The sequence below is a fragment of the Salvelinus sp. IW2-2015 genome, linkage group LG31 (assembly GCF_002910315.2).
Source record: "Salvelinus sp. IW2-2015 linkage group LG31, ASM291031v2, whole genome shotgun sequence".
Classification (NCBI taxonomy): domain Eukaryota; kingdom Metazoa; phylum Chordata; class Actinopteri; order Salmoniformes; family Salmonidae; genus Salvelinus; species Salvelinus sp. IW2-2015.
The window spans coordinates 13,640,399-13,658,648 of NC_036870.1; the positions used below are offsets into that span (position 1 = coordinate 13,640,399).

Consider the following 18,250-nt stretch of genomic DNA (forward strand, 5'->3'; position numbering starts at 1 on the left):
GGATGGAGGGGAAAATGCAGCTGACTGCTTTATGGTTGTAACCCAAACAGAGGACAGGCAGGGTGTCTATTGTTTTAGGTATATCAAATACATCCACACCTTCAGTAGCAATAATTGTTTTATAGTGTTGTAGGGAATGTAGGGATATGGGTAGGGGGAATCCATCAGAATATAATATATCTATGTTCATCAATTTGCATGGCAATTCTTTATTTTCTGCTTTCACAGTACTCAACCAACACACCACACCACAACTTTCTATCTCTCTCTCTCTCTCACACACTCACACACCAGTAGAGTAAAGTACTTAAGTAAAAATAATTTCAAGTACTACATAAGTTTATTTTATTTTATATCTGTTCTTTATTTTTGACAACTTTTACTACTACTCCACAACATTCCTAAAGAACAGAATGCACTTTTTGCTCCATACATTTTCCCTGACAACCAAAAGTACTTGTTACATTTTAAATGCTTAACAGGACAGGAAAATTGTCAAATTCACACACTTATCAAGAGAACATCCCTCGTCATCCCTACTGCCTATGGTCTGGTGGACTCACTAGACACAAATGCTTCGTTTGTAAATTATGTCTGAGTGTTGGAGTGTAAATGTTGGATCCGTAAATTTGAAAAAAAAACAAGACAATTGTGCTGTCTGGTTTACTTAATATAAGGAATGTGAAACGATMTATACCTTTACTTTTGCTACTTATGTCACGTTCTGACCATAGTTCTTTTGTGTTTTCTTTGTTTTAGTGTTGGTCAGGACGTGAGCTGAGTGGGCATTCTATGTTGTGTGTCTAGTTTTCCCGTTTCTATGTTTGGCCTGATATGGTTCTCAATCAGAGGCAGGTGTTAGTCATTGTCTCTGATTGGGAACCATATTTAGGTAGCCTGTTTTGTGTTGGGTTTTGTGGGTGGTTGTCTTCTGTCTTCGTGTGTCTGCACCAGACAGAACTGTTTCGMTTTTTTCACATTTGTTGTTTTGTATTTTTGTAGTGTTCACGTTTAATTGTCTTTATTAAACATGATGAACACTAACCACGCTGCGTTTTGGTCCTCTCCTTCGTCCACAGAAGAAAGCCGATACAACTTAAGTATATTTAAAACCAAATACTCTTAGAATTTTACTCAAGTAGTATTTCACAGGGTGACTTTCACTTTTAATTAAGTCATTTTTTATTAAGATATCTTTACTTTGACTCAAGTACTGTATGACAGTTGGATACTTTTCCCACCGCTGAGACACACACACACACAGACACACACGGACACACACACACAGACACAGAAACACAGGACACTGCCGGTACACTCCCAGTGTCCTGTCCTATATTAGGAATAGAGAGAAGATGGGTCCTAAAACAAGCAGCCCTATGAGATCACAGGTTGGAAATACATTGTAAACCTTTATTACTCACTTTGCATGAAATGTATCTTATACCTGTGTAACTCTTATTACACTAGTAACAACAAAATATTGATATGCTACATTGTACTTCAGTTATTGAATTAGAATTGTACAGAAATMAAATTAAGCTGTTTTGAGAAACCGGGAACGTTACTCCTTAAACATGTSTAATTACAAAAACTGCTCAATCCATTAGTATGCCATTACAARGCAATCACTAAGTTAGTATGCAACAACACTGTAGTAATTACACTGTTACTACATAGGTATAAGAAAAGGTGCATGTCACCACTTTTTAACCTCATATTCATTATCCATTATCTCCAGCACCATACCAGTGACTACATTTGTTCTCTAGTAAAAACAATAAGATCGAAAAGTGTTACAGTTGAAAACATAAAGATACATACTTGGCCTTCTTCATAAAGGCTCATCAATGCTTATAACAACATACCTGTCTGCTTGCCCCCTTTTCTAATTTTCTCATTTATATTGATATATATTCATTGTACAATTATAGCAAACAATGTCTCCATTATTTTACTCTTTAATTATGAAATGATTTCTGCCACCAAGAGTTTTAATGATGTAGCATTGCCATCGTGATGTGAAAATAAACATATTTGGCAGGACATTATCATTCACATTATATATTTCTATTTGGCACTAAGGCACATTTCATATCACACAAGCACAGCAATCATACCGAAACGTGACGAGACAGTGAACGATAAACTTGCTCAACATACAACCAAAAATATATGTAATTCCAACACTATTGTGTATTGAATTTCAAACCACTCTTAATGGTTAAACAGTTGCCTGCGTAGTTATGAATGAGGTAGACTTTGATTTATCTATCTGTGTTCACTTGCGTAGGTGTTTGTGTGCATACCTTTAAGCGTGTACATGTACTGTCTGTGTTTGTGTATGTGTCTAGTGTGTGTGCATGCCTATGTGTGTGTGTGTGTGTGTGTGCATGCGTATGGAACAGAATATGGAAAAATATGACCTTGGTATCCTGTAATCCGAACCATCAATTTATACGTTTTAAGTTTGTTCACAGACTGTATTGAACACCAAGGAAACATTTTCCGATMAAATTGACCCCAACTCCCAACTGTTCACTGTGTTGCCTAAATCAGGTAGGCACATTCCTTCATGGGATGGGAGGTTGTTTTTCTTTTCCTGTTTATACTCATTTATTTTTACTTAAACTCTGTATGTATTTCTTACTTGTGTTTTTTGTTTGAGTGGCAGCCCACGGGTATATTTTAAATAAACTGAATATAATAATTGAAATGGATAATGCACCTGTATTGCTGCTAATCTAAAACTAAAGCACCAAACAAAGATTCATTTGTGCTTCCTTTTCTTACCCCCAAACTCAGTCCCCATTTATATAACTGAAGAATCAGATATGGCAAGCACCAAAGGAGTCCCCAGGATGTGGAATATGTTTATCAAGCTGATTGTCCTTTTGGYGTGAGTATCTTGTTTCAAAGGTAGTCAGGGGTTGTGTCTCAATAGTCTTGAATAGTTTAAGGAGACAATGTCATTAGCACTGATCTGAAATGACTGGAGGGGACAAAGCAATATAGTAGAGYCCAATTTAAGCCTTGTGTAGTTATAAAGTAAAGGATATAAGGAGAGGACAACATCCAGGAGAATTTAGACACAACCCTTAGAGAAGGAGTGTAAGAGTGGTGTGTCAGTTGTGAGTATAATTAGCTAACTTCAGGATTAGGTATTGACCTTTGACACCAAACTAATTACCCACCAGGGCTGTTTGCTTGAGCAACAGTGCCATCCAGAGGCCCGAGTACGACGACATAGTCCAGCCCCACGAGTTTGTCAACCCCTCCTGGATGGCGGGCCTCCCGGACAGCTGCCTGCTGGTCACCATGGCCATCTACAGCGGCACCTTGYCCGAGTGCCAGTCCTGTAGCCTGGCGTCGCAGCTCCAGGCCGYTGTGCGCTTCCTGGAAGTGCGTGTGTGCCATGTGCGTGGCAACCTCACCATCCACCACGGCGTGTCTTACCTGTGGGCGCACTTCGGCGACGTGCTGGAGGGCGTGGCCAACTTCCTAAGTGAGTACCCCAGCGAGATGGTGCTGGTGTGGCTCAAGGAGTTCAGTGAGACCTTCGACCTCTACGGGCGGTAGTCTGCTACATCCACCTCTATGCCGACTGGGGCCTGCTGTGGAACAGTCAGCCCATGCCCACTGTGGGACAGAACAGAGGGAAGCTCATTGTCCTGCAGGACTTTGGCTGGACACCATGGCCATCTACAGCGGCACCTTGGCCGAGTGCCAGTCCTGTAGCCTGGCGTCGCAGRTCCAGGCCGGTGTGCGCTTCCTGGAAGTGCGTGTGTGCAGCGAATCAACGCCCACCTGTACCTGACGGCACAGATAGGGCAAAGCAGGCGCTTCGGAATCATCACCATGGACTTCCCCGCCGCTCCCCTCCTTCAAATGATCATCAACTTCAACTGAGAGAGAGGTACCTCATCTACCAAGCCTGCTACCATACAATCAACATAGATACAATCAAATGAAAATTGCTGGGACTACATAAGAACTGGGAGTCCAGTTTGCATATTGTATGCTTGTTTTCACTATGCCTTGCCACTTYACTAAGTAGTTGTCTCTTGACGTTCCATCAAGAGCCATGAGGCTGAGAGAAATTATCATTTTTAAAGCAACATTTTCTGCTATTCTATACATTTTGTCATGAGGTGGAGAGAATTTGCCATTTTAAAGTGAATTGCCTGCAARTCTACACATTTTGCCATGATTTATGTGTTCATATGCTATCGGGAGGTTCCTCGACCTCTGGGGGGGTTGGGGGCCCCAGGACACATGCGCTGCGTGCCCGTTTCAGTAATCTGGTGGTTCTAGTGTTAATTTGCCTATTCTCCCCAGGTTAACGGGATAGACACTGTGCTGATTCCCATTTCGGTGGTGCCCATTTCGGTGGTGCCCTTTGTCAAACTGTTGAAAAAGCAAAAGCAGGAAGAGGCAGTTGTGGTACAAGAGGCCGTAGTTTCAGAGGCAGCTGCAGTTTCAGAGGCAACTACTGTTCCAGAGGCAGGCGTTTGAGAGGTTATTGCAGCCACAGTTCCAGAGGCTGCCATTTCTGAGACTGCTGCACTCTAAAAATTAGGGCTTCAACAAAGGTTCTTCTAAGATCCTCAAAGTTCTTTGAAGAACCTTAGGGTTCTTGGCACTGAAAATTGTCCTCAAAAGGTTCTTCCAAGAACCCCATAGGAGGTGGTGTTTATCGAGGAATCTCCTTAGTTGGGGGGGGGGGGGGGGGGTGAAGGGGGGTTCTTGCAGGAACCTCTCTGCCCAACTGAAATATTTGGATTTGAATTAGAAAGGACAGCAGGTGCAGGCACTTATCTGAAACATTTAAATATCTCAATTTAAGGTAAGGTTTGTCCATTATATGATCTAAATTTATATTGTTTTATGATGATACCATCTATGTTTTCATATTTGTGCAAATCTTTCTAAAACAGAAAATGGACACAATTCAATGGCTATCAATCAACCAACAGAAGTAAGAATATGTAGGCTATAAGAATATGTTGAAGGATAGCTGTATTGGGTGCAGTTGACTGAACTGTTCACTTTTGTGTCTGTAGGTATACAGACAAGGAGGCATACAAAGGTATGTCAATTGGCATCGGTATGTTATGCAGATCACATTTACCATCCTCCTCCGTTACTTCTTCAATGAATATCCCATCGGATGTGTATGAAAACCATTTTCAAAAGTTRTTTTCATTCACATTTACCACAAAAACCAAGGTATGAATACTGTTGTGTGCATGCTTTGWTAATCATCTGTATACTTACTATTTTTGGGATTCAGAAGACCATATTCCATACAACTCCGAATATTACTGCAAAATCATTCTGGCTATGGATACGGAGAACATCAACACGCCAGATAATATACCCATTGGACTTGGGGCTTTGCTGGGGGTTCACCTAATTTTTTATTTAAAGTCATAATAAACACTGACAACTAAAATGTTGTGTTATTGTTATGCATATTCTTATTATTCTTATTATTAATAATAGGGGGGGGTTGTTAAAAAATGAACCCCAAAAGGTTCTTCAAAGGGTTCTTCGAGGATCCATTAAAAGGGGTTCTWRAAAGAATTTATAGGGGTTGCCCTACAGTTTCTATTTGAAGAAGAACCCCTAAAGGATACTCCAGAAACCTTTTATTTTTTGTGTGTTCCTGAGGCTGTCGTTTCAGAGGCTGTTGCAGCTGCAGTTCCAGAGTCTGCCGTTTCAGAGGATGTAGCAGTCGCAGTTACAGAGGCTAGCATTTCAAAGGTGATTGCAGTTGCGGCTCCAAAAGTTGCCGTGCCCGAGGTGGCAGCTACAGCTCCAGAGTTGGCAGCTCCAGAGGCTGCCCCAGTGGCTGAGGCTACCCCAGAGGTGGCTGCCACACCAGAGGCGACTAAGGGAAAAAAAAAAAGCAGTTCCACTCACAGAGAACCAGAAAAAAGACAGAGAACCCRGCGTTTGAGCACTTAATGTCATTACTAGATGCTCACAGAACAGTTTACTCTGTTTGACTCCTGGCAATAACAGTAAATCAATTATTGGGATCTGTTTTGAAAGTGGAAGAAGTAGTTATTTAATGACAAACTCATGGTTGTACATTGTATTCTACTCTTTCATTTTGTAATTTCATTATTTCCATATGCATATGATGCATGTCACTTTCACTGCAAGTTGATATGAAGAGTAGTTACTGTGCGCAGTGCAAATGCCTGTGATGGAGCCATTAACTTGGTCTTGGTTTCCAGGTGTCGGTACCATCGACTGATTTACTTCAGTTTCTCTTTAAGCAATGTTAAGAGCTGAGATATTGGTGGACAGGACATCGTACAATACGTATCAAATCGGACAAAAATTGTCAGGAAATTAAATATTTGATTTTAACAGCACAAAACATGTAACAAAGGATAGGGTAAAACAAAAAGGTATTTCCCACAGCTCTTCATTGATATACAGTATCGAAATACCTCCTAAGGAAATTGACAAAGCACAGACCTTTGTAGGAGCCGAGTGCCGAAAGTAGTTAAGGAAATTGCCCCTCTGTGCTCCATTTCCCTTAATTCTCACCCTTGAAGATCTGAGTGGATTGGATATGTGTAAGCAATGAATGCACCTTTATCTATCAAATTGCTATATGGAGCTATTAGCATATTTCTTACACATACAGTATGTCTTTAGATCCAGAATTGATGTGGTCCCCGTATATCACCATATCGAGCTACAACAAAACCAGCAGAATGTGCAGTGTACCCTTCAGAAATATGGATGACCAATTAATCACTAAATGTTGAGGCCTGGCCAGCGAAGCCATTTAAAAACCTGGTTGGCTAGCTGGGACAGTAAAATGCATAACAGATCAAATTTTACATCCACGCTACCTCTGAAGAGAAAGCAACATCCTCAAAGATTTTCCACAGCTTGAGAAACAATGGAAGTTTTATTTTATTRAAATTGCACAGCTCATTACTATAATGAACAAAAAATATAAACGCAACATGTAAAGTGTTGGTCCCATGTTTCATAAGCAGAAATAAAAGATCCCAGAAATGTTCCATACGCACAAAAACCTTCTCAAGTTTGTTTACATCCCTGTTAGTGATTCCTCTTGGCCAAAACAATCCATCCACCTGACAGGTGTGGCATATCAAGAAGCTGAATAAACAGCATGATTACACAGGTGCACCTTGTGCTGGGACAATAAAAGGCCACTATAAAATTTGAAGTTTTGTCACACAATGCTACAGATGTCTCAAGTTGAGGGAGCGTGCAATTGGCATGCTGACTGCAGGAATGTACACCAGAACTGTTGCCAGAGAATTTAATGTTAATTTCTATAACATAAACCACCTCCAAAGTAATTTTAAAGAATGTGGCAGTACGTCCAACCGGGCCTCACAGCCGCAGACCACGTGTAACCATGCCAGCCCAGAACCTCCATATCTGGCTTCTTCATCTGCGGTATTGTCTGAGACCAGCCACCCGGACAGCTGAGGAAACTGTGGGTTTGCACAAAGAATTTCTGCACAAACTGTCTCCGGGAAGCTCATCGGCGTGCTTGTTGTCCTCACCAAGGTCTTGACCTGACTGATGTTTGGCGTCGTAACCGACTTCAGTAGGCAAATGCTCACCTTCGATGGACACTGGCACTCTAGAGAAGTGTGCTCTTCATGGATTAATCCTGGTTTCAAATGTACCGAGCAGATGGCAGAACGCGTGTATGGCAATGTTTAGGCGAGTGGTTTGCTTATGTCAACGTTGTGAACAGAGTACCCTATGGTGGCGGTGGAGTTCTGGTACGGGCAGGCATAAGCTACAAACACAATTGCATTTTATCGATGGCAATTTGAATGCATAGAGATACCGGGACAAGATCCTGAGGCCCATTGTCGTGTCATTCTTCAGCCGCCATCACCTCATACATGATAATGCCTGGCCATGTCGCAAGGATCTGTACACAATTCCCGGAAACTGAAAATGTCCCCAGTTTTTTTGGCCTGCATACTCACCAGACATGTCACTCATTGAGCATGTTTGGGATGCTCTGGATCAAGGTGTATGACCGTGTTCCAGTTCCAGCAACTTCTCACAGCCATCGAAGAGTGGGACAACATTCCACAATTAACAGTCTGATCAACTCTATGCGAAGGGTGTGTTGCACTGCATGAGGCAAATGGGGGTCACACCAGATACTGACTGGTTTTCTGACCCACGCCCCTACCTTTTTTTAAGGTATCTGTGACCAACAGACGCATATCTGTATTCCTAGTCATGTGAAATCCATAGATTAGGTCCTAATTAATATATTTCAATTGACTGATTTCCTTATATGAACTAACTCAGTAAAATCTTAAAYATTGTTATGTTCATATTTTTGTTAAGTGTACAATTTCAATAAGTCTCTCCGTCATCACTGTATATGATCGTGTTTATTCACAGATGGACAGTAGGAGTTTCTGGCTCCTTCAAAAAGATACCAACTCTTCCCCCAAAATCCAATAGAGACATATACCAAACTGGTCAGGTTGAAGCGTCGCCACCACACGGCAATTCCACCAAGCGCACCAAATGTGTTTTCTAACATCTAAAAACCGAGGGGAAGCTTAGGGTTGGATTGACATGATTTAAGAACAGGTCACTGTCCCACCCTTGGAAACATACAAGATGAAGAAAATATCGACACCACAAGGGAAACCTTCCTCTTATTCCCAGACTATTGATCATTGGTGGTTCAAGGTGTAATATGAAAAATACCGCCACATGAAATTGCATTTAAACAGTATTTCCCAGGAAACCATAGTGTCTGTTAACCATGTGATTTCCTATGCAGCCAAGAACCAACATAATATAAAATAGTTCCACCAAAATGATGGTTTAAATCAGAAATGTTTTAAGTATCACAAATCCAGGGAGGCCAACAAATAAGGGTGAACAAAAAGGAAAGTCAGTGCTAGCATCTCCAAGGATGGGTCTATGAGGTGTGTAACCCCTCCCCCACTGCAAGGGTATAGTATGACCCCCGTTGTTGAGGGAACCTTGTGGACTGTACTACTCTAATCTTCATGGGGAGGGCTATGCCACCAAGCCTCCTGTTACGGTTCTTAGAAGCCGTATTTTGCCTGTGTTTGCCGGCGAGTCAGCTTGTTGTCGGCCCAGCTGTTCTTCAGCTCCAGCTCTCGCTCCTTTGCCTAAAGGTGATAAGAATTAGAACAAGTTCGCTCAAACTGACACATGCTTGTAAACATCCCATATCTGGTTAAATTTAGGTATGTTGATGTGAGGCCAATAATCATGCATGTTGATTGTTTAAAAAATTGCAATGTATATGTACTCACCTGGTGGATGAGGTATGTGATCTGGTGCTTGCGTCGCTGTTGCCCTGTGGGTTGGTCTCCCTTTTTCTATAGAGGGAAGAGGTCAAAGAGTCAGACCAAACAAGGTTGAGAACAGATGACAAAATCCTCACCTATGCCACATGGAAAAAGTCCTGCCCCACCAACTCCACAGCTCTCGTTCCACTGTTGCCTAATATTCCCCTACCCCATCATCACTACTACGATCCAGTTTCCAATTCAGCGCCTAGCCCCTAACAACCCTAGCTCCTAACAACCCTATGTTCACAGATCTGGAAGGAGTGGACAAGTGTAAGCAATATCGGGACAGCTCCTGCGCAAATCTCCCTCACCTTGCTGAAGGACTTGCGCTCCTGCTTCTCCTCAGTCATGCTCTTGGTCATCCACTGCTGGTTGCCACTCAGCTGGTCATCTCCCTTGATCTCCAGGAACTTCACCTCTTCCTTGCCCCTGTTCCTCTTCCCCTGCAGCCTCATGAACTGTAGCCAGAAAACATGATATACTCTTCTATATCTTGAAGCAGTAACCTCTAATCAATGTATGAACTATGTCGTCAATTAAAGATGTGATCAGGACAATATAAAACAAATCAATTTCAGTGATATACAGGATAATGTCAGACAAGCAGGACTTCCTGATTAATCAGGGGGAGGGGGGGGGGGGGAACGTTCCTGATCAATAACAAGTCAATAAACCATTGTCAAGTCAAGAAACCTTCATACCGCTTCATCATCAAACAGGGCGGAGGAGCTAGGTTGCTCTGGCTCAGGCAACGCTGGGTCAGACTCAGGATCCTGGTAGTAAGCCTCGTTGTAGTAGCCCTATCCAACAGAAGAATGTTTTTGTTAGCCTGTATCAACGCAACATGAGAAAAGCATTACGCTATCCTGATGTGTCTCAATGGATAAAAACAAGAGAGATTTTACAGCGAAATGTTGTCTGCAAGAGCAACTCGTAGGGGTCAATAAGGATCCATTCTGGGCAGAGTATATCTGATGTTTGAACCTGTATATCAGCTTGGTAAGAGACTGATATATATAATTTGCTCTCTTCTAAAATAAGTTGTAGTTGGAGATTTGAGTAGGTAATGCACAGCAGGTCTATTTGTATTTGGTATATTGTGGAAGTTGAGTATTATTGTAGTTTATTTTGGTGTATTGGCAACATTGTTTTCTATAATACATTGCAAAGCAATACAGTTTATATCTGTCCATCCATCTAGAGAGAAAGATAGCTATATCTATTAACCCAACATTTTCTCAGTACCTGAGGCTCTGCCGAGGGCTGTTGGTACACCCCTAGCTGTTGACCTCCCCAAGCTCCCTCTTGGTTCGCACTAAAGTCCAGAGGGGCGTCTGACTGGAAGGTACCACGCTGTATGCTTGCAGGAGCGGGTAGTAGGCCTGAGGTGGGGACAGGCTCCGGGTTCAGGTTGGGGATCACAGCGGGGAGAGGTTTGGCGCTCTCTCCCAGGGAGAAGTAGTTCTCTGGGGCCAGTTCCTCGTCACTTTCCTCAGCAGCTATCTGCCTCGCTAGCTGCAGGGCAGCCGACTTGGCTGCTGCTTTGATGGCGGAGGGGGATGCGCAAGCACTGGCGTGGCCCTGGGAGGACCCTAAAGAGGGCTTTGTGGTTTTCTTTGGATCCGGCCGCTTGGTGAGGGTGTGAGGCACTAGGGCCCTCTGCATCTCCTTCACAACCACATTTTTGGGCTGAGGCAGGAGGGAGGAAAGGCCAGTGCCAGGGCCCTAAGAGAGAGATAGAGGTGGAAAGACAATAGTATGTCTTCAAATCAAAGTTTTTTGTACACAGATTTACAGATGTTGTCGCAGGTGCAGCGAAATGTTTATGTTTCCTGTTCCAACCATGCAGTAATACCTACAGTAGCAATAAAAAAAGTGAAAGAAAATAAATTATAGAATACAGTATATACATAAAGTGAGTGAAACACCATGCAAACATAATTAAAATMACCATTGTTCATGACTATGTACATAGGGCAGCAGTCTCTAGGGTGCAGGGTAGAGTACCGGGTGGAAGCTGGCTAGAACAGTGACTAAGGTTCAGGGCTGTGTAATGGGCGGAGGCCAGCTAGTGGTGACTTAGGTCAGGGGTTAGATCATGATATGTATGGTTGGAAAGGCCCATGTCCACATACAGAGAATTTGTCATTGAGAATTATCTAAAATGCAAGTGCAGTGTCAGGTTACCTGGGGCAGGGATTTCTTTCTCCTTGGTTCATCTTCATCAGAGTCAGACTGTTGACAAGACATAGAATCATGTTGAAATCTCCACTTTTAATCCATTTAAAAACAAGCAAACAAGATATGTAATTGAATGTTTAAAATGTAGCCTAGGTATGAGCCTGTGGTCCTGTTACTTACATCCCCTCTTTTTATCTCAGGTATAGTGATTTTGACAGGCTCTGTTCGCTTCTTCGGCTTAGGTAAATCGAAAAGCAACCCTCCTTTGAATGCTTGAGAACGGGTAACTGAGTCCTCGTTGCCATCGCTTGACACAGTGTTCCGTGATGATGCGTGTGTTGTCCCTTTTCTTGGTCGCACGTTTCCTAGTGCCTCTGAGGCAGATATTTTTGGGGTAGGAAGGCGTGAGAAAAGCCCCCCAGGTTTGCTCCCCGGGACGATGGAACTAGATGTTTCTGAATCACTGTCATCACTGCTAGCATACGCTACCAAAGACATTATTGATGTTTCTGCAGCAGCTTGTTCGCATAAGTAGCGGGTAAATACAGATATGGCTAACTAGCTATAGCTGCACCCACGACCCACTTTCCAAGCTCACAATAGCTAGCTACAATTGTTTGGCCAGAAAAGTATATGAGACGTATTGCATGAGAACAATTAAATTGTGGACAACCATTTAAAATTGGACCAACTTCATTGCTAGCTTTAAAATTGAATTTTAAAACAACTGGCTTGCCAAAGGCTAGCTAGCTAGCTAGCGAGGCTCAAGTCAAGTCGAGCCACACTGCAGGGTAATGTTTCAAACAAGCCGAGGATTGATTGACTCGAAGCTAACAAGGCCTCAGCAGGTCGTTTTAACAGAATTTTAATGTAAACGTTAAGCTAATTCTAGTTAACCGTTACATTTAATATTATGCAATCAATTTAGTCAATACCCCATGGTTTCTTTCCTCCACCAAAATAGCTATTTCTATCCAATAACATTAGCAATTGCTAGCATTTCCTTTTTGGGTCTCTAATGCCAATCATGGATAGATGCGTGCAAAACAGAAGTGTTCAAGCTGCTACTTATTGCGCAGCTTCGACGCAAATCTACCTTCTTCTTCTTGTGGTTTTCCGGCAGACGAGACGCTTTATTGCATATTGCTGCCTTTCACAGTTTGGAAAATGCATTGCACATTTGTTCACAAAAAAAGTAAATTGCACTGCCTTCTAACCCTATATAAACATACCACTATCCCCAACACACTCCCACCACCACCACCKCCWCCCCCTCCCACTACATTGACCTCAACAGATCCTACACCAGTCCATCAGCCTGGGAGGCTGGAACACATTCTCTCAAAACCCCCTGTAGGTCTTCTTCGATGGAGTTTAACGGTGTTTGGCATCCAATGTTAATGGTGCATTACCGCAACCAGCTGGATGGGGTATGCTCCCATAACGTTCCCTTCCCCCTATCCTCACTCACCCCCCCCCTCCCACTACATTGACCTCAACAGATCCTACACCAGTCCATCAGCCTGGGAGGCTGGAACACATTCTCTCAAAACCCCCTGTAGGTCTTCTTCGATGGAGTTTAACGGTGTTTGGCATCCAATGTTAATGGTGCATTACCGCAACCAGCTGGATGGGGTATTGAATAAGAAACAAAAAAACTCTGGGAAAGGGGGAAAATTACATTTTACAAAATAAAACACATCAACTAATAAAAATAAAAACATCATACTTCTTCAATTACAGTCCACTCCAAAATACATCCCTACAAAGGCTCAGGGGCCTGTGACGGGGCTACATTCATCGACAGGATTTCTTGCACTGCCTCGGCTGTGAAATCACAAAGACCCCAAAAACGTTAAGAGGCATTCACAATGATTCCAATTTTCTTGCACTTTTTCTCCGCTTGTGCTGTACAGTTTATGACCATTGCAATAAATAATACAAAGTCCACCTTTTTAACATGTAGCATTTCACTATCCCTCGGTTGATGAGAAACCTTCACTGGTCATGGTGGCTCTACTACCATTGCTTCTTCCCCACCACACGTTCCAATTTTCTCACCGCCTCCAGAAAGGAGACACACTGGACACTCTTTACCAGGGCACTCCAAGAATTCAGGCACATGTTCACCTCCAAAGTTGCAGCATTTCCCTTCATCTGGCATACYATATTCTTACCTTCTAAAAACACTTGACACCAAATCTTTTACATTCATGACATCGAAAGGGCTTGTGCACAAAAGCTCTTACAGGGTATCTCATGAATCCTAACTTTATATGAGAAGGGAGAGACTCTTCATCAAAGATCAGTAGCATGGATGAAGTGAACTTCTTTTCTCCATCCACCATACAGGTCAATTGACATGCACCAACCACTCCATCGATGTCTTCAGTTATATCCTCTGCCTTTATTTCTTGCACCACCCCAGAAAAAAACTGACTCCGACCAAAAACGAGTCTAGTGGTTTCCTATTTTCCAACATAGCTTTACTTCTCTTGTTTCCCTTTTTCTTCGCCACTGTAACCCACTCATTCTCACTTTCTGTACTATTTGCTTCACTCGACTAACTAGCAGTTTCAAACAAAACCTCAGTTTCCGCCAGTCCCAGAAGACTCCGCCACACTCTTCCTGATCTGATTCTCATGGAGCCCCACAGTGGACACAAAGACGTTTATAACTAACCCAACATAGACCAGAGCCCCCCCACCGTAGTTCTTCTGCACTAAAATCTCTGATACCCAAAAACCTCTGCTGCTGCTACTACCAATTCAATCTTCTGGGATTTCCTTTCCATCTGTGCGGTACAATTAATGACCATAGCAATAAATGGAAATGTCAATCTGTCTCACTCACACAGGACATTTCTGATCCCCAGCAAGACTACTCAGGGTTTTCAGGCACATAACATGCATTTTTCTCTCCTGTACTTGATCCAAAGGAGAAAGTACTCGGGCTTGTATTTCACAGTAGGTTCGGGTTTTCACCTTGTACCCTTCTTTCTGCCTCACTTCTTCTCACCATCCACTCTCTTCCAACCCCAGTCCTCCGACATTGATGACTTTCATCTCCGTGTGGGACTTCAGGAAATTCAGAATCGAGCTGCCCGCTGCAGCTTTTTCTTCTTCTTCAAGTTTTATTGGCGAATCACACCCAACTGACAGGTGCATTCTGACCCTGTCAGAAAACCTTTCCCTTCTACATCATACATTTCATAAAATAATACATATTCAACTGTTTCCTCTACCATAAAGCCATTATACATTCAAAGATTCATTAAATCCTGTATGGCCTAATCTCATCCCACACAACATAACTTCCTCCCTTCTGTTCCTATTATATGACACTATGTCCCGTACAGATTTCCTTGTACTATAAAACTGTCTGCCATTACTACTTTCATCCCATTGTCTCTGCCAGCAATCAAACCCATTTTTCTGAATCAATGTTTTAATTTCCCCTTTACCTAACTGCACCTGTATATCCACAATATTATTTTTCACTGCTCTTTTTGTATTATATCTACTAAACTTCTGTATGAGCCGGAATCCAACAGAACTGATTTTCAATACCATTTATGTGTAACCCCAACAACAGCATAATTCTTTCTAACCGTAAATCCTCACGTTCTGACTTTCCAGATCTTAAACTACACAAAACTCCAAACATATTACTACTCTTGGTTGCACCATTGCAATCCAACAATTATCGCAACCATTTCGATTGCTGCCCGCTGCTGCCATGAGCCCTTCTTCTTCTTCTTCATGGTATTATGGCGGTCCGCAAACAAATGTTAGAGATTCCACCTACTGGGTGGGGGGTGAAAGCTAGGGAACATTAACACAGAAAAAAACACAGGGAATGGGTGAAAAAAACACATTTCGTCCTCATTTCCACTCACTCCTTCAGCATTTCCACTGTCTCTGAATAGGACACCTGCTGGACAGACAGCCCTGATTCTTGCTACTTCGACCTCCTTCACTCTTACAGGGCACTCCTGAAACTCAGGAACATGGTTCCCACCACAATTGCAGCACTGTCTGACCACTGAGTGTAGCTCAGTGTTCAAGGACCCTGAGGACCCTGGGACTAAACACCTCCCTCTGCAACTGGATCTTGGACATCCTGATGGGCCGCCCCCCAGGTGGCGAGGGTAGGCAACAACACATCCGCCACGCTGACCCTCAACACAGAGCCCCTCAGGCGTGCGTGCTTAGTCCCCTCCTGTACTCCAAGTTCACCCAAGACTGCGTGGTCCCGCACGACTCCAACACCATCTTTCAATTTGCAGACGACACAACGGTGGTAGGCCTGATCACCGACGACAGCCTATAGGGAGGAGGTCAGAGACCTGGCAGTGTGSTGTCAGGACAACAACCTCTCCCTCAACGTCAGCAAGACAAAGAATCTGATTGTGGACTACAGGAAACGGAGGGCCGAGCACACCCCCATTCCCATTGACAGGGCTGTAGTGGAGCGAGTTGAGAGCTTCAAGCTCCTCGGTGTCCACATCACTAAGGATRTATCATGGTCCACACACACCAACACAGTCGTGAATAGGACACGACAATGCCTCTTCCCACTCAGGAGGCTGAAAAGATTTGGTAAGCACCCTCAGATCCTTCAAAAGTTCTACAGCTGCACCATTGAGAGCATATTGACTGGCTGGCATCACCGCTTGGTATGGCAACAGCTTGGCATCCAACCGCATGGCGCTACAGAGGGTAGTGCATACATCTGCATTGACCCTTTTTGCACTAACTTTTATATCAGACCAAAAAAAAAGTACATTTACATCATTTTAGGTTGTAAAAGGATACAAACAGTTAGATTGGACTCTGACATTAAGCTAGATTTGCTGAACTCATGCACCCGATGGCCCAAAACAAAAACTAACAAAAATTCGAAATACTAACCCTAAAAACAAATCTACCCATTGAATGAGAACAGCAGCTACCTATTTCCTATCAGGTCCAGTAGGTCCAGTAGGTCCAAATCTACCATTGCTATGGTGATTTGAAAAAAGGACCCATTAGTTCATGGTATCTTTAAAGTACATGGATATCCTTCAAACATGTAAGGGAAACAAACCCCCTAAACATACAAATACCAAGAGACTGATATAGATGCCTGGAGGACACTGTGGGAGTTGTTGCTTCACTTCCCAGCTGTTGAGCTTCAACTCCACCAGACACAGCATGCTGTGACAGTTGTGGAGTGTCACAAGAGGGAGGCGGTGTAGCGACTGCGGCACTGGCATCATTAGGTCTCACAATGGTGGAAACATTGTCCATCATTTGGAATTGTGGGCGGTATGTAGTGTATCCCATGAACAGTCAATTGACCTTAGAGCACCTGTTTGTTAGCACCTGATCATTCTAGCTTTTCTGCAGTATTCTGCATAATCGGACTAACCATAGTAGTAATATTCTGCATAGAATATCATAGTACTGATAATCCATATTCTGCTTTTTGCTTTCTCATCTCCTTATGTCTGGGCACATTTTTATAAAATGGCAATTGCTGGGTTTAAAACGAATATTGTTGAATGAAGTGTAAATGCTATGCAATGTCTCTGTCTCAGACTGCCGCATGGGACTGTTCGAAGGGGGTAGCAGCAGCTTTTCAGCGAGCCAATCACTCAAAAGTTTTATTTTTTAGAAGTTATTAAAAAAAAAATACAAATGTAATGTTGCCATCATGTTGATCCAAAGAGTGTGTTTTAAAAACTTTTACTGTCTTTACTCAGAACACCGTTTTTGGTTTGAAATACTGAAATACTGATTTCCCAACATCCTAAAATWGATTTTAATACTGCCAACAACAAAACGGTTCTCATTTCCTGTACTTTATTTGAAGCAGCAATACGATCTTAACGAATCTCCACAAATGAGTCATATGAGGAATTCAGACATTGGCAGCATGAACTCAACGCTAGTTGTTGGATTCCACCAGCCTCCTCAGATGGCAGCAGAACCCCTCTATGTCCTCAGGTATACAGCAAGAAACAACAATATGATGGATTTGACAGGTGGAGAGGTAAGGGGCTTCTTAAACAATATCATAAGGCAAATGGGACTCATTTATTTTAGGCAGATAAGAGTCAAATTGMAGCTGCAGATGCCTTATTTGGTATATCAAGGAAGCTATCCTCAGGCACGACTGTGGAGGGACCCAAATCTGCTGAAAGATTTTTCTGCAAACAGGAGGCTCACACATTTGTCTGTGCGGCTCAGAACCTGTCAAATTAGGTACTTGAGATGCTATACAATGAAGTGTCAAAAGATTATATGTGASACTAAGGCACTATAGTAAGTCTGGCATCACAGATCATGATAAAACACCCAACAGGTTTGGTTGGAGATACTTTGGTTGGTCTTGGATTTTTACTAATATCTAAAAATAAGACTGGACTCCTTTACAGCCTATTGATGGTCACACTGTGTTTGACTCATCACTCTTTACATTCATCCAGAACACAATCATCCTGATTGTGTTCTGGATGAATGTAAAGAGTGATGAGTCTCTGCTCCAAGATATTCCAAACAGAGCCTATCTTTATTTGATGCATAATGTCTTAAAAAGAGGCCTAAATACAAAGATTAGGTTAAACTGCAAGATAACCAATCCCAGTTTCAATGATTACAGTTACAGTCCTTGTCAAGTGCTCTCTCTCGTATAAGTGCTCTGATGTAAAGGTGTTG

General features: G+C 42.6%; 1 protein-coding gene and 1 pseudogene across 1 annotated transcript; one reads left to right on the forward strand and one right to left on the reverse strand.

Annotated features, from left to right (window-relative positions):
• The first annotated feature begins 2,834 nt into the window (after nucleotides 1-2,834).
• On the forward strand, nucleotides 2,835-3,909 carry LOC111955502 (1-phosphatidylinositol phosphodiesterase-like; annotated as a pseudogene).
• Nucleotides 3,910-8,864: 4,955 nt separating this feature from the next.
• LOC111955898 (proline-rich protein PRCC) lies at nucleotides 8,865-12,699 on the reverse strand. The gene is made up of 7 exons (XM_023976263.2): nucleotides 11,730-12,699; nucleotides 11,556-11,603; nucleotides 10,614-11,093; nucleotides 10,070-10,168; nucleotides 9,680-9,826; nucleotides 9,330-9,395; nucleotides 8,865-9,182 (listed from the first exon to the last, which is right to left on the reverse strand). Exons 1-7 carry the CDS (start codon nucleotides 12,045-12,047, stop codon nucleotides 9,096-9,098), a joined length of 1,245 nt encoding a protein of 414 aa, XP_023832031.1. The 5' UTR covers nucleotides 12,048-12,699; the 3' UTR covers nucleotides 8,865-9,095.
• Between the last annotated feature and the right edge of the window lie 5,551 nt (nucleotides 12,700-18,250).